This window comes from Notamacropus eugenii, chromosome 3, assembly GCF_028372415.1.
Source record: "Notamacropus eugenii isolate mMacEug1 chromosome 3, mMacEug1.pri_v2, whole genome shotgun sequence".
In the NCBI taxonomy this organism is placed as follows: Eukaryota; Metazoa; Chordata; class Mammalia; order Diprotodontia; family Macropodidae; genus Notamacropus; species Notamacropus eugenii.
Genome location: NC_092874.1, coordinates 412,502,697 through 412,519,212, shown reverse-complemented (window position 1 = coordinate 412,519,212; position 16,516 = coordinate 412,502,697). Strand labels below are relative to the sequence as shown.

Below are 16,516 nucleotides of genomic sequence, written 5' to 3'. Positions count from 1 at the left end.
CAAACCCCAAACCCTTCATGTGCATGTTCAGGAAATTATCACCAATTGTACCATAGTTCAGCTTAGTTTACATACCAATAGGCTATGCATTTAAAATAGAGGTTCTCAGGGGATTTGTATCTCAGATTCTCAGTGTTTGAGATACAGTGGAAAATAAGACACCATTATAAATATTTCAGTGATGTCATCTGTATATGTTCTTCTCATAGACATTTCCTAGATGGTTTCATTGTAGATGAAGTGGTTATCAGGGCATAGATCAAGTGGCTTTCAATACTTTCATTTGAAATTAAGAAATACATTAATAAATAAAGATGTTCACTAATTTCATACAAACATATACACATATAAGCATTATTCATATGCATAGAAGTGCTGTGTGACCCTGGACAAGTCAATGAAGCCCTAAGTGCTTTATGCAACTCTCTAAGCCTATATGGTGCAGAGGTGATGACTTGCATTGGTAGGACTGTTTACTGATCCAAGAGTTCCCCTATCAATGAAATCATACATCTAGTCCTTATTTATCTATGTATGTAGATGAGAGGCCATTCATCAGAGTGGATAGAAAGATGACTTTGAAGTCAGGAAGACCTGTTTTTAACTCCTGCCTCAGATACGTTCTGTCTGTATTCTAGGAGCAGGTCACATAACTTCTCAGTATTCTTATGCAGCTCACTAAAATGTGAAATTGCAGATAATTTGCTAATCTGCATTGTTCCTAGTAGCTTCCATATTGGCATGACACTCTCCCAGACCTGACCACGCATAATAGATTCCCTCTCTCTCTCTTTCTATCCCTCTCTCCCTCTTTTTTGTTTTGGTGTGTGTATGTGTGTGTGTGTATGTGTGTGTGTGTGTGTGTTTGTGTGTGTGTGTATGAATATATACTGAATTATATATGATATAATTATATGCTGATCATAATATTATATCCTGAATTATATATTATATAACAAATTATCTATCATATAACTTTAATATATAGGGAATTATACAATATATAATATACATATATCACATTATAAATTTTATATATATAATATATATATATGCAATATCTATACCAGGAGTTATCTTTCTTTCATTTCCCATGTAAAACTGAATTTTCTATCTAGACTCCCTGTGGAAAATACCTCTCCTTTTCTCTTTCTATACATACATGTATACTAATACTAATACTAATAATATCTGGCTTGTATGAGTATGGAGAGAGATATAGAGAGTCTATTCAGAGAGAGAGAAGTGGGGCTGAGGAGGGAGGTTCTTGTTTGTGAAGAACTTCTGCCATGGAAACTTATCCATTAATATGGTAGATATATGTTTATATATGTATAGCTTGTTAGCTGTCACTTATCTTTCTACCTGTCTATCCATCCATCATCTATCTATAAATCTACTATTTAATTTGTAATCTATAGGAATATGGTTATCTATGCCCATTTTAGGAAGCAGAAAGGTGTTAGAGATTATTGCCAATTGAGAAGAGAGTAAAATATATGTGTATGTATATATGTTTATATGTGTGTATTTCTCTTTATCATATCATAAAGTTGCAAAGTCTTTTCATTCTTCTGCCAGCCGTTACCAATACATGACCTTAGAAAAGCCATTTTTCTTCTGTGATCCTGTTTCTTCATAGGTAAAAAATGATGATTTATGTAGTTCCTTCTAGTTCTGATATTTTATAACTCCATAATGTTAGTAAAAAGGAACACATACCATTTATTAGAGATGTACAGATGTTTGCATCTGACAAAATCACTCAGCTGTTTTCCCTACTAACTCATGCATCATTTCAATTTACCCAAACTGAGTTAAGACCAGATTAATTTTATCCATACTCTTATTTAAATCAATCATGGCAAAAGTAATAAAACTGCAATTTGAGTTCAGTTATCATTAGACTTGCACTATATCTTCATGACATTAAAACTTTAACAATTAGTTAAAAAGTGAAAACCTCATTTTAATAACTGTTTGGTCTATACAGCAACTCTCAGATGTGATGTAATTTTTTAGTGAACTTAACAGGTGTTATAATGTTGCATAAAAAATGACCATGACTTGTACAGATTGGGGATTCTCAGATGGTTCAAAGCTCAGTGTGAAATCTTTGCTTAAGGAACTTCTTGGGATACTTGGAAATGCCAGGAGAATGTGGTCCATCTAGACAGTAAATAGTCCATACAGGATGTTCATAATGGTGCAGTCTTAAGCCTTTTTAAAAGCTTTATATAAAAGAGCACAGTTTAATAAATGCTTTTCAAATTGTTGATGTTAAATAGCAAACTATCATTCTTCTCAGGATCTCTCAGAAATAAAGGGGTAAACTCTGATGAAAATTTTAAAAATTCAGCCCTGAAAGTTCTTGTGCTCATGAATAAGTCAAATTTCAAAACTTGCAAATTTTCATCCAACTAAGGCATTCTTGTTGAATATAGTTCAAAAAGGCAATTAATCATTCGACTAAATTATTTTAAAGTCTTCAAGTCTTTTCATTTTGATCGAAATGAAAAAAATTCATTGAAGATAACTTCAGATATTATTGAAAAGGCACTTATATGTAGGGCCATTTGGAATTTAAGATTTTTTTATTCAAAAGTAGAGCTTTTAGATGTTTTTTGGTTTTTTTTGTTTATTTGTTTTTGTGATATGAAGAACTCTTCAAGAAATCAGAATTTTTTTTTCTGAAGCCTAGAAATCCTACACCTCACCTATGATCAAAAGTTTGCCTAAGTCAGTTTGTGGAGGCAGATAGCTTCAAATCCAAGTAAGAACCAATCTAACCTTCTAGTTTCTGAATGTGTTTGATATAATATAATGTAATATATTTGAAAAAAAATAATACATTTCACTGTTGAATAAGCAACAATTGCTTTTTTGAAGAAGAAAATTACTTAGTGATATGAGTATATACTGCCTATGTTTGTCTGTGTATTTATTTTATATAGCAGTATTCAAACCAATATCAAGAATTAACCATCAAAAAATAACAAAAGCTTCAGCTGTACAAATGCAAACAGTACTAATTTACATTAAGGCAAGTATTCTCAAACTTTAATCCAAACCGTAGCTTTGATTCTGGTTTACATGTAGCTCCTGGGTATCTATTTAGGAGAAAGAACTCTGCAGCTTCAGGATATTCAAGAGGCAAAAAGGGAGAAGAAAAAAATCTGCACCTAAATTCTAGGGGGGAAAGGGAAGGTTCTTCTATGGTTCAATCAGATCTTTTCAACTTTATCTCCTGGAATTAATACCTGCAGGAGTCTAGTTTAAGCATGAATGTGCTTTACATTTTAACACCTTCTGACCATGAATCAACTTTCATCCCACTTCAAACTTCACCAGAAGAATTTCTATTCCAGCAAATACAAGCTCTTGAAAAACTGATGTGACGTCATGAAAACTAGCTCCAATCTGATCCTCTGTGTTCAAGGGCCATGATCTCCTTTGCAACCATATTCCAGAGCTTATAGAATCACCAAGTTGGAAAAGACTTTAGAGGTCATCTATTCCCAAACCTCAATATGGACGGTATGGGGCAATATAGGTATGGAATCCTCTCCTAAAATATATGTTGGTCATGTCCCATGTATTTCAGGGGAATGTAAACTCCACAAAGGCAGGGGTCATTTGTTTTACTTTGTATCTTTGCACTTATCATAGTGCCTTTAACATAGGAGGCACTTAACTTTTTTCTTGCTTTGGAATGAATTGGTACATTGACTCTTTTCTCCTTAGGGAATATTCTAGAAGTGAATCAGAACTGGTACTTGAATTAAACTGTAAGTTTTAGCATGTACTTGTGTTACATCTGTTTTTACTGAATTTACCATAATTGGCTAAGGGAACAATAGAACAGCTTTCCTAGTGCTTGTTGATAGACAAGATTAATATATGTGTTATAAGTTATGTCATTTGTAAGTATTTTTGGGAGATGTGATCCAATTCTCCTTATTTTTAATATCTTCAACAAAACATGTTATATCATATTTTGCTTTCAATTAAACTATAAAGCATGTGAGGAAGGACTATTATTTTTCTTTTATTCAATAAAATCATCTCATTTTTATATTCATATGTGTGATTTAATTTAAGTATTAAAAGAACATAAGGTCCTTGAAGGCAAGGACAGTTTAATTTTTGTTTTATATACCTATACCTAGCATGGGACCTAGCATATAGCATATTGTAGGCGCTTAATAAAAGTTTGTCACATTGATTTCCCCCTCTGTGGTTTCACATGTCTTAGCATTATAAAACAGTACTAAAAAGATTCCAACCCTCTCTGTCCCCTCCTCCCCACCTCCCACCCCCCCAACTTGGTTGATGCTTTTAAGTTAATAGAAAATCTGGTTATGCTTGAAAATAAAATGTGTTCTCAAGATTAAGACAAGTCCCTTTAAGAGCTTTGAGACTCAAGCTTTATCAGATGTCCTCTACTTGAATAGCATTTTGTAGTTTCTGTACCTCAATTTCCCAAAAGATAGAGAAAGAAAATGTTAAAAGCAGCAAAAGATTTTTAGAGGGAAATGTTTCATGTATGTGATTGAAAATTGCTCTTTAGAAGATAAACATTAGAAATATGAATGTTAAAACAAAGAAAGTGATTGCTTATATTAAAATAGGTTTGCAACCAAGTAATTCAAAGTCTTGGTAACCTGTTATTTACTAATTCCCAAATCACCACATGTGTTCGAGTGTTATCAGTAACAAAGGTTCCCATTTCATCAAATCAGAACAGAAATGGTATGCAGATGTACAGTAGGGACAGTTGACAATATTGTTTTTTAATCTGTATCTATAGAAAACAGGTAATATAAGCTCTCTAATGGGATTATAGAAATACATTAATATTTAATAGTGTTCTTCAGTGTATTCACTGTGAAAATAGCACATTTATTTAGACAGAAGTTTTATGTCAAAAGTTTTTTTTCTCCTTTTTAATATCTTCATTTCTTTCATCTGCAGTAATTATGTTACTGTGAAAACCAAAATACCTGTGTTTTTCCATTATTTCTCATCAAAAATCTTCTCATTTTTATTCATATTTCCCAGGGTCATCTGAAGTGAATTTTTTTTTTTTGTAAAAAAAAACAAAACAAAACTCCAGAACATTAGAGTTCTTGGATTTGTAGATTTTTTTTACATCTGCTTGCATTCATGTCTAGTACACATTGCTTGGCGTTCAATTCTCCAAGTGCCTTCTTCGTAAGTACAGTGACATATCGTGCATTCATCTGTCTTCACTTCTCTTCCAGCAGGAATGACAGTGGTTTCTGCAAAACAGTTTGGGCCTGAAATACAGCAAAGCAATTATAGGTTATATCCATGCAACATAGGAATTTATATGTAATATCTACTATCCCATCTGGAGGATTCAATGGAGAACATAAAACCCTGAACTGTTTCACTATTGACAGAGGGAGTTCCAACACCACTGAAACATGAGGAAAGTTTTTTTTTTTTTTTACAATAATTCCCGAGTCACAGAAAGTTATAATTATAACGGGCTTTTACCAGTTATTTAGTGCAAACCCTCCATTTTTCAGATGAGGAAAATGAGGGCCAGAATTATAATGACTTGTCCAAAGCAAGTTGCCAAAGTGGGACTTAAATCCATTAAAAGATCTTTAGAGGTCTTCATTCTGAAACTGTGTGACCTCTTATCAGGATAATGGATCAAGTACAGTCTCAAAAATGAAGAGGCAGATACAGAGTAGTTGCTGGTCTGCATGAATACATAATTTCCTTACAACAGGCAAAACTGACCTTGACATATGGCAGGTACAATAACAAATTATTATTACTACTAAAAATTAATAGAATATAATTAATTATAATCAAAGCATGTCAATTAGCATAAACTAATCAATCTAATCAGTATATAATTAAAATCACTAATCTGACTGACATAGAGGATATTTATGGGAAAACCATGAAGAAATTAAGTTGGATAGGTATGGTGGGGTCAGATTTTCTTGCTTGCATTCATGTGTAGTACACTTTGCTTGCCATTCAATTTTCTTCGCCAAGTGCCTTCTTCATAAATACAGTGACTATAGTGCAGATGCATCTGGATATGAGGTAACAGGAAATCACAGTAGATTGCAAAATTGGGAAATGACATGATGGTAATACTGTTTAAATAAATTTATCTGGCAGCAATATAGAAGATGGATTGGGGATGGAAGGCAGAGTTTAAGGCAAAGAAACCTAAAGCTAAGAGACTTTCACAGTGTGGTAGGTATGAAGAGACACAGATCTAGTCTATCATATATGAGAAAAGAGTAGAGAGTAAATTGAAGAGTGATTCTAAAGGAAGAACTTGGGAATGGATTAGTTAGGAAAAGGAATGAAGGAAAAAAAAGATGATTACATGATATCTAGGCTAGGAGATTAGTAGAACGATGCTAATGCTGAAAGGAATGGGATAACTGAGATGAAAGATACATGTAAAGGTAGATATAAATATTGGACAAAATGGCATTTCGTTCCATGGAGATATCCTATAAGTAGTTGAAAGTATAAGACTAGAATACAGGACAGACTTGGAAGTTCAAATATAGGCCTAATATACATAAACACTATATGAACACAATTAAAAAACACTTTTCACACAAAGTCAGATCTAAGTAAGTGGAAAAATATCAGTTGCTTGTGGGTAGGCTGAACTAATATAATAAAAATGATAATTCTACCTAAATTAATTTACTTATTCAGTGCCATACCAATCAAACTATCAGATAATTATTTTTTAGAGCTAGAAAAAAATAATATAAAAATTCATCTAGAAGAACCAAATGTCCAGAGTATCAAGGGAACTAATGAAAAGAAATGCTAGGGAAGGTGGCCTAGGGCTACTAGATCTCGAATTGTATTATAAAGCAGCAATTATCAAAACCACTTGGTACTGGCTAAGAAACAGAAGGGTGGACCAGTGGAATAGGTTAGATACTCAAGACACACTAGGCAACGAATATAGCAATCTACTGTTTGATAAACCAAAGGACCCCAGTTTGTGTGATAAGAACTCGCTATTTGACAAAAATTGCTGGAAAAACAGGATAACAGTGTGGTGGAAACTAGGCATAGACCAGTGCCTGACCGTACACAAGAATAAAGTCCAAATGGGTACATGATCTAGGTATAAAGACTGATACTATGAACAAATTAGTGGAGCAAGGAATAGTGTACTTATCAGATTTATGGAGAAGGGAAGAATTTTTGAATAAACAAGAGATAGAAAGCATTATGAAGTGCAAGATGGATAATTTTGATTACATTAAACTGAAAAGTTTTTGCACAACCAAATCCAATGCAACCAAGATTAGGAGGGAAGCAGAAGACTGGGAAAGAATTTTTGTAGCTAGTGTCTGTGATAAAGGCCTCATTTCTAAAATATATAGAGAACTGAGTCAAATGTATAAGAATATAAGTCATTCCCCAATTGCTAAATGGACAAAGGATATGAATAGGCAGTTTTCAGAGGAAGAAATCAAAGCAATCTATAGTCATGAAAAAATGCTCTAAATCACTATTGATTAGAGAGATGCAAATCAAAACAACTCTGAGATACCACATCATACCTATCAGATTGACTAACATGACAAAACAGGAAGATGATAAATGTTGGAGAAGATATGGGAGAGTTGGAACACTAATTCATTGTTGGTGGAGCTGTGAGCTGATCCAACCATTATGGAGAGCAATTTTGGAACTATGCCCAAAGGGCTACAAAAATGTACATATGCTTTGACCTAGCAATACCACTTCTAGGACTGTATCTCCAAGAGATCATGAAAATGGAAAAAGGTCCCACATGTACAAAAATATTTATAGGAGACCTCTTTGTGGTGGCCCAAAACTGGAAATCAAGGGTATGCCCACAAATTGGGGAAAGGCTGAATAAATTATGGTATATGAATGTAATGGAATACTATTGTGCTATAAGAAATGATGAACAGGAAGACCAGAGAGTCCTGCAAAGACTTATATGAACTGATGCTGAGTGAAAGGATCACAACCAGGAGAACTTTGTGCACAGCTACAACCACAGTGTGTGTGGAATTTTTCTGGTGTATTTAGTACTTCACTGCAATGTAAGGACTTAAATAATTCCCAGTGGTATCAAGGCAAAATGCCTTCCACATCTGGGGAAAGAACTATGGAATTTGATCACAGAATGAAGCAGATCATTTTCTTTTGTATTATGTTTTAGTTTGTTTTATGATTTCTCCCATTTATTTTAATTCTTGACTAAGCTGAAAATGTATTTAATAGGAATGTATGTGTAGAACCTATATAAAGTTGTATGCCATCTCAGGGAAGGAGTGGGGAGGTAAGGAGGAAGGTGGGGAAAGGGGGAGAAAAATCTAAGATATATGGAAGTGATTGTAGAACACTGAAAACAAATAAAATAATAAAAAAACATAAAATATGATGGCATATAGTGGATGAGTTCTGAGAACTAAGACTAGAGAGGGAAGGTTGGAAGGCTAAATGTCAGGAGTCTACATCATACCGTACTTTTAAATTGCAAAACCAGAAACACTGTTTCTCTTATATTGTTTTAATCTCCTTATTTAAACATGTAATCAAGTGTTGTTCTACTTTTCTATACTACTTAGGACTATGTAAAATGTTCATTAATAAAAACCAGCCTAGGAGTTGTAGAGACAATATGATATAATAGAACACTTGGCTGTGAAGTTAGTGTATGGATTATTTTATTCTATATATTTGGATCCCAGATATTTACCAGTACTTGACTTATTTTACGTGCTTAATAAATACTTTTTGATTGATTTAAAAGACCTTGATTCAAATCGTGATTGCAATATTTACTGCCTGTTTAACCTTGAATAAGTCATTTACATTCCCAGGTCTCTATTTTCTCCTCTGTAAAATAAGAGAATTAATGTCATTAATCACTGAGGTCTCTTCTGGATCTAGATTATTGATCCTTTATTCCTAACTTGCTAATTTAAACTTGTCTCACATAAAACCTTTTTCATGCAGCTTTTATGCACGAATTAAAATAAATTAATATACTATTTTAATAGTCAGTTCATGGAAGAGGAATCAAAAAAAACAAAGAAATTAGAATCAAAGAGAAAGGAAAGCCCAACCTGAATTAATAGTCTAGCATAGAGAGGGTGTTATCTTTTGCTTTAACCAGGTAGGTCTTATCATTGGTCTGTGTACATTTCATGGTTCATCTTGGAACTAGGTTCATCAAGGAACCTTGGCTCCTTTTGTGCCACTACAAGTAAAGCTAAGTAAATGCTTCACTTGCAGATAAAACTTTAAAGAAGGAAAATCTGGTATGTCTATCACAAAGATGAAACCATTCTTCTAAGTATGATTTTTTCAATAAGACTTAAAAATGGTATATTATATCTTCCTAGAATGAAAGAGGTAGATGAAGGCATAGCATTTCATTTTGTAACCAAAACACCAATATCTTAACCAGTGATTTCCCTATTAGCAGTTGTAATAACAAATTCATTTATTTTATGCTTCTACCTGCGCCAAATGTCTCCATGTAGATCTACTAAATAATTTGTTGGATTGTAGTTTTCTATGTCAAAGACTTATGTATGGAGAAAACTAGAGTGAATATATCTATTGTGAAGTTTGATAATGTAAAGTTTACACTAATTTGAATTTACCATAAACCAAATATACTAGCCATAGATCAAATTCAATTATATATGTGAAAATTCTTTGTCAGCTTTCAAATATTAAGGAAATAATGTAGTTTGATATCACGTCATGGGTTCAAGGATCAAAGAGTTCACCTTTTGCAGTTACTTATGGTAGATAGTCTTTACGTGCTGGTATGTCTGAAACACTTATGGCCTGATGATCAAAAGTAATGAACTTTTCTATCTAACAAATCATTGTAAGATCAAATGGGATACCATATGTAAAGTGTTGCGCCAATTTTAAAGAGCTATATAAATACTAGCTGTAATAATAATAAATCATTATTTACTATAATAATAATAGTTGTTATAATTAAATATAATTACAGAACTACATAAATTATTTTTTAACATTATTGATGCTAATTATATTGTACTAACTATAATTCTATTGTAATGTAAATATAATCATTAATGCTTAATAATTGTCATTATGTGAATAGGTTAGCATCAGTTCAGTTAGCATTAGTTCAGAGTAAATGGGAAGGCAATTCAAGGCAGGACCTACATTTTGATTAAGAAGAGAGAATTCTGTTTGATTCTGGGCAGTATATTTTAGAATGGGCAGAAATAAGCTAGGACATTTATTTCTACAGGGCAGCAAAAAGAAGGATATGAGGACTGGAAAACAAAGTGTAGAATAGTTGGAAGGAATAAGGTATATTTTGTCTGGAGAATGGAATGCTTCCTTAAACAATAGGATTGTATATATCAGACATAGAATTCTTCATTAGACCTTTATGCCAAAAAAACCTTTCCAGCTTCCTAGGACATGCTATAGATTGGTTTCCACTTGCATAAATCTGAAAGCCCACAGTTACCTTTATGTCATGATGAGGCATGGGTACAGGGCATATTATTATTATGACTTTTGAATGATTTCAATTTAAATTATTATTGCCACATCTCCTCTTCTTACGCTGTAATTTTTAGCTCTTAAAGTGAATTCTATTAAATGTAGCCTATTACAAATGCAAAAGATAAGATTTCAGTTTTCACATATCTATTAAGGGAGTGCAAAAAATTGTTGCAACCCTTAATGTCTGTTAAATAAATGTAAATTATTTTTACTATTTTGTTCTGAATTATGAACGTTCAAAGAAAACAATTATCAAGAATTCAAACAGAGAACCTTTTCTCCTTATAGAATTGAATGTTTTAATTTCATTTTAGAGAATAATTTGTATTAGGAAACTTAGGCAAAAAGCAAAGTGTATATTTATTCAAGGGGGGAGAAGCACCATGGAGTTGCAATATGATAAAATGGAAAAAGTGGTAACAGTGGATATTAATCCTACTTGTTCATGTAGCCTTTGGTTGTAGAAAGTACTGTTTAAAGTACTAGTAAGTTTTGATTTAAAAAAAAATAGAAATAATAATATCACCTAACTTAAAGAATTGTGATCAAATGAGGTGATACCTCTAAAGTAGGTTCTGCAAACTTTAAAAAGCTATAAAAATATGAATCTTGAAAACTAAATATAAATTGGGAAAAAAATTTAAAAGCTATATAAATATAATAATTATTACCTAGATGAATTAGTAGTCATTAAGATGGTTTAGTTTATCAAAGGAAATGGGAAGGGGATGAAAGGTAGGACCTACACATTGATTAAAGAGGGAACATTCTATTAGGCTCGAGGCAGTATATTTCAGGATGGATATTGATAATAAGATGGGTCACTTCTGGAGCAAAGCAAGTAGAATAATGAGAGAGGCCTAGAAATCAGAGGATAGGAAAATGAGTTGAAGGAAGCAGGCATATTTAGCTTGGAGAAGGGAATGTTTAGGCAATAAGATTGTTGTCTTCCAGAATTGGTTTTCAATTATAAGTTGGTTGGCCAATTGTGGAGGATAATGTAACAGGGTTTTCTGCCCAAGAACTGACTGTCTAGGAACTAGGGAAAATTTATAGTCCTTTATGGCAATGGGATTCTTTGATTCTGTCATTCTGTCCTCAGTAGTCTCTAATATTCAGTATCTCAGTGAAACCAGAAATTAACAAAAGTGGCAACCAGAAATTAACAAGAAGAGCCAAAGGCAACAGTAACTACTCTAGTGATGAAAATAGTACTTATCGTAGAAAAGTTCTTCTCTGAAACCCCACTTGTGGTATGGAGATGACCTTGGCTTTGATGCTATGCCAGTGGAGTACAAGTTCTGACTAATCTTATCAAGTTGCAGAGGCTCAGGTATGCACCCTGCAAGGGATGGTTGTCCAAATTCTAGCCTAGACAGGTTCAGAGAGGTTCATCATAAAGTTGGCCACCAGGTAATAGACTTTCTTGGTCACAGCAGTCTTTGCCTAAGATTTGGAGGGCTTGGATACTGTACCACCTAAGAATCAGCATGACATAAATGGAAAGAATGTTGGATTTGGAATCAAGGCAGTTCTGGGTTTGAATTTTAGTTGTGTGATCCTGGGTGAGTTCCAGCTTCTCTGGCTTTGATGTCCTCATTCCCAAAACAGTAATATTTACACTGCTTTCCAGTCTTGTGAGCAGTGTGTTTTGTAAAGTTGAAAGCTTTCACTCTAGAAAAAGTGAGTGCTATTATTAACAAGACGAGTGTCCATAATCACAAAATTTCTGTCTTTAGAAGTATTAAAATACCAATGGCACAACCTTATAGGGCTTTGCAGCTACAGAGAATTTTTGATAAATATCCTTTTACTTCATATCACAGAAAAATCTGTGAGGCAAATAGTTCAAATCTTCCCATTTTATAGGTGAGGAAACTATCTATGATTACATGGTCTAGGGAAAGGGTCTTTGACCTTTTTGTGTTTGTGCCATGGATTCCTTTGGCAGTTTGGTGAAGCCTATAGACTCCTCAGAATCATGTTTTTAAGTGCATAAAAAAATTGCATTGGATTATAAAAGAATTCAATTATATTGAAACACACTTATCACAATGTTAAAAATAAAAATTCACAAACCCAAGGTCAATATCCTCTGTTCTAGGGAATTCCTGGTATATGGAAACTTCTTCCACTAATGAATACCAACAACTTTATAATTTTTATAACTTTGAAGAGCTGCCAGGGGCACTTGAGAGGGGTAGGTGGTGAGAGAGAGCAGTTTTTGAAGGAGAAGAAAAACTCAAACCAAAAAGAAAAGAAAAAAAAAATACACGACCAAACAGAAAACCAGAAATTCCTGTGGGAAACAAGGAAATTCTGTTTCCACACAGTTGTGACCTAGCACGATCAAGAAGAGGTCAGAAACTTGTGTGCAGGCTTGATGAGCTGTTTGAGGGAAAGCCTATTAGAGAGAAGAATATGAAGTCGTGTGGCCAGGGCATGGTAGGGTACTGAATCCAAAATTTGGAACACAATAAGAAGCTTCCATTAGTCTGAACAAGTTGTAGTCTTTCTGTAGTCTTACTGGGAAGCTACCTGTTCATAATGAACTTAGAAGGCATTCCCTCCTTCTGAAGGGAGGGGAGGGAAGGGATCGGCTTTGGCCAAAGTGTTCAATTCCTCTGAACTCTGTTTCAATAAAATTTTCCTTGACACCTTTTTGTGTGCCAAATGTGTCTCTAACAATTTGGTGCCCAACATGCGGCTACTCTCACTGACTTGAGAGAGTGAGATAAAATACAGGGAGCGTACTCCTGTAAAAAAAAAAAAAAATACAGTCCCTGTAAGTTCAATTTACTCCATTCAAGCATGTGATTTGGCTGACCAGGTGAGCCAGTATACTGGGCAAAGATCAGGACACCCTGAGAACTTGCACTCTGGGTTGGTCTTTTACTAACAGAGTGAAATTTGGCATGGCAATATTTTTGTTGGTCATATCCTGTCCAGGGGTTTCCTGGTTGGCCCTACGCTAATGAGTGAACTTGGACAGAGTCCCAGGGATTCAAGCAATAGTGGGGAGGAGAGCCCCTGGGGATATTGCAAAGATGCTCCCAGGTGAAAAGGACTATGCTGGTTGCTGGGGTGCAGGGACTTTAGACTCAACAGTGACCAGCATTTCCCTAAGTCATCTGGTGTGCAGATAGACAAACACCTCTAGGTTCTTATTTGTCCTGGAAGTTGGAGTAAGCTTATTAGGGAGGAATTTAATCCTTAAAATTGGTTAGAAACTACAAGTTTTGACCAGGTCTGAAATTGTCTAGAAACCACAAGTAATTCAAACTCAAAATTGATGTGTACTACTCCATAATGTTTTGTTAAATGTCTGTGTGTGTGTGTTTGTGAAGTGTTTTGTAATGGTGTTAATAGCTGAGAACTTTTTGTTTAAAAAATATTTCTACATTCTAAACTCTGGCCAAGTTTTTGAATGTGAAAAGAAAGATAAAGAAGGGAAAATCTTTTTCCCTCAGATTGTTCTTTGCAGAGTATTCAAATTTAAAAAAATGTGGCTCTCTTGATAAGGTATATTGTTAGACTCAACTTCTAAAGTTTCTCTTTTTTTTGGAAGGAGCAGGAAAGACTGGAATAGATTGGTATTTGGTTTATTTGAAATATAAAGAGAGAGAGATTTGGGTGGGACATCAGAGCACCCATGAGCACTTTACCCTATGCACCAGGGGAAGTTACCCCCTTCCTACCAATCTGATTCAAAAGCTGGAATGAGATTGGGGAGAGATCCTTGTCTGGTGAGCCTCGGAGTGGGGAGGGGAGATGAAAGATGCAGTTTCAGCTCTTTAAGGAAGTAGAGTAAAAAGGGATTATGTGAAGTTATGAATGAAGTTTTCTTTTAAGTAGCAAGTGTGTCTCTAACTTTGCCATGACTCATCCACAGCTAGTATACATAAAAGGCAAAACTGGAACCCAGGTCATTCGGACTCCTCTATGCCACACTGCCTCAGAGTGAATTATCATAGGTGATGACAGTATCTAGAGCTGAAACTTCTAATCCAACCCTCTTATTAATTCAGTTTTTGTCCAGTGCACATAGGAAGCTTTTCTTTATTTCTTATTCCCTTCATTGTCAGTGTTCTTTTCCTGAACTTAGCACATACAGACTTATTGGTTAACATGTTTTATTTCTCCATGTACAGTGTAAGCTTTTTCAGGACAAGACATTTTTTCATTTGCCTTGTAAACCATGGTGCCTAGCATGGTAGGGACTTTCAAAGGTTATTTTGTTCAGTTTTTTTTAATTGGGACCTGGAATTTTATTGTTACACAGAACTCTCAATGAGGAAACTCCCTTAACCAACATACATTGGCACTTTCTGTGCAATTAATTGTCTAAAGCAGGGCACTGAGAAGTTTAATAATGTTGCCCAGGGTCACTTAGGTAGTCTGTGTCAGAAGGCAGATTTTTTTTTTTTATTTTGTAATGTTTAACAATCACTGCCATACAATTGTGATTTTATCCCCTCCACCTACCCCCCACTCCCCCCCTCCCTCCCCACGACTGCATACAATTCTGTATAGATTCTACATATACTTTCCTATTGAGTATATTTTCACTATAGTCATGCTATGTAGTCAGACTAAGATAAATGAAAAAAATCGTATAACAAATCAGATCATGATACACAAACACATACACATGCACAAACATGATCTGCTACAATATGTGAGTGACTTCCATATTTCTCTCTCTGAGTGTGGCAGGCATTTTGCCTTGAGATCCTCCATTGGGATTTTTTTTTTTTTTTTGGTAAGAAGTTCTTGTGTTATTACACAAATCTAAGTCTACCAGAAAAAACTCTCACACACTGTGGTTGTTGCTGTGCATAAAGTTCTCCTGGTTCTGCTCCTTTCACTCAGCATCAGGTCATATAAGTCCTTCCAGGCCTCTCTGAAGTCTTCTTGTTCATCATTTCTTATGGCACAATAGTACTCCATTACATTATTCAGCCATTCCCCAATTGATGGACATCCCCTTGACTTCCAGTTTTTGGCAACTACATAGAGTGCTGCTATAAATATTTTTGTACATGTGGAACCCTTTCCCATTTTTATGATCTCTTGGGGATATAGTCCTAGTAGCGATATTGCTGGGTCAAAGGGTATGCACATTTTTGTAGCCCTTTGGGCATAGTTCCAAATTGCTCTCCAGAATGTTTGGATGTGCTCGCAGCTCCACCAACAATGAATTAGTGTTCCAACTTTCCCACATCCTCTCCAGCATTTATCATTTTCTTGTTCTGTCATGTTTGCCAATCTTATAGGTGTGATGTGGTACCTCAGAGTTGTTTTGATTTGCATCTCTCTAATCAATAGTGATTTAGAGCATTTTTTCATATGATTATAGATAGCTTTAATTTCTTCCTCTGAAAATTGCCTGTTCATATCCTTTGACCATTTATCAATTGGGGAATGACTTGTATGATTATACATTTGGGTCAGTTCTCTATATATTCTAGAAATGAGGCCTTTATCCCCGAGCTTAGCTGTAAAAATTCTTTCCCAATTTACTACATCCCTCCGGATTTTGGTTGCATTGGGTTTGGTTGTGCAAAAACTTCTCAGTTTAATGTAATCAAAGTTATCCATTTTGCATTTCATAATGCATTCTATCTCTCCTTTAGTAAAGAATTCTTTCCTTCTCCATAGATCTGATAAATACACTATTCCTTGCTTCTCCAGTTTATTCATGGTATCAATCTTTATACCTAAATCATGTACCCATTTGGACTTTATTCTTGTGTACGGTGTCAGGTATGGGTCTATGCCTAATTTCCGCCACACTCAGAAGGCAGATTTGAAACTGGCCTTCCTGATTCTATCAGTTAGTCAACTAATTAATCCACAAACATTTATTAAGGCCTTCCTATGTGGCAGGTACTGTGTGTGCTAAGCACGGAAGATGTAAAGAAAGAAAAGTTTTTATCAGACT

The 16,516-nt window shown here is 34.5% G+C and overlaps 1 protein-coding gene across 1 annotated transcript in view; it reads right to left on the bottom strand.

The window, feature by feature from the left end:
• Positions 1 to 4,644: 4,644 nt before the first annotated feature.
• VWC2 (von Willebrand factor C domain containing 2) overlaps positions 4,645 to 16,516 on the bottom strand; it is a 188,217-nt gene continuing 176,345 nt past the window's right edge. The window contains exon 4 of the mRNA XM_072598130.1: positions 4,645 to 5,300. Coding sequence (XP_072454231.1) covers positions 5,149 to 5,300 — 152 coding nt within the window. The 3' untranslated portion in view covers positions 4,645 to 5,148. The remainder of the gene's footprint in view (positions 5,301 to 16,516) is intronic.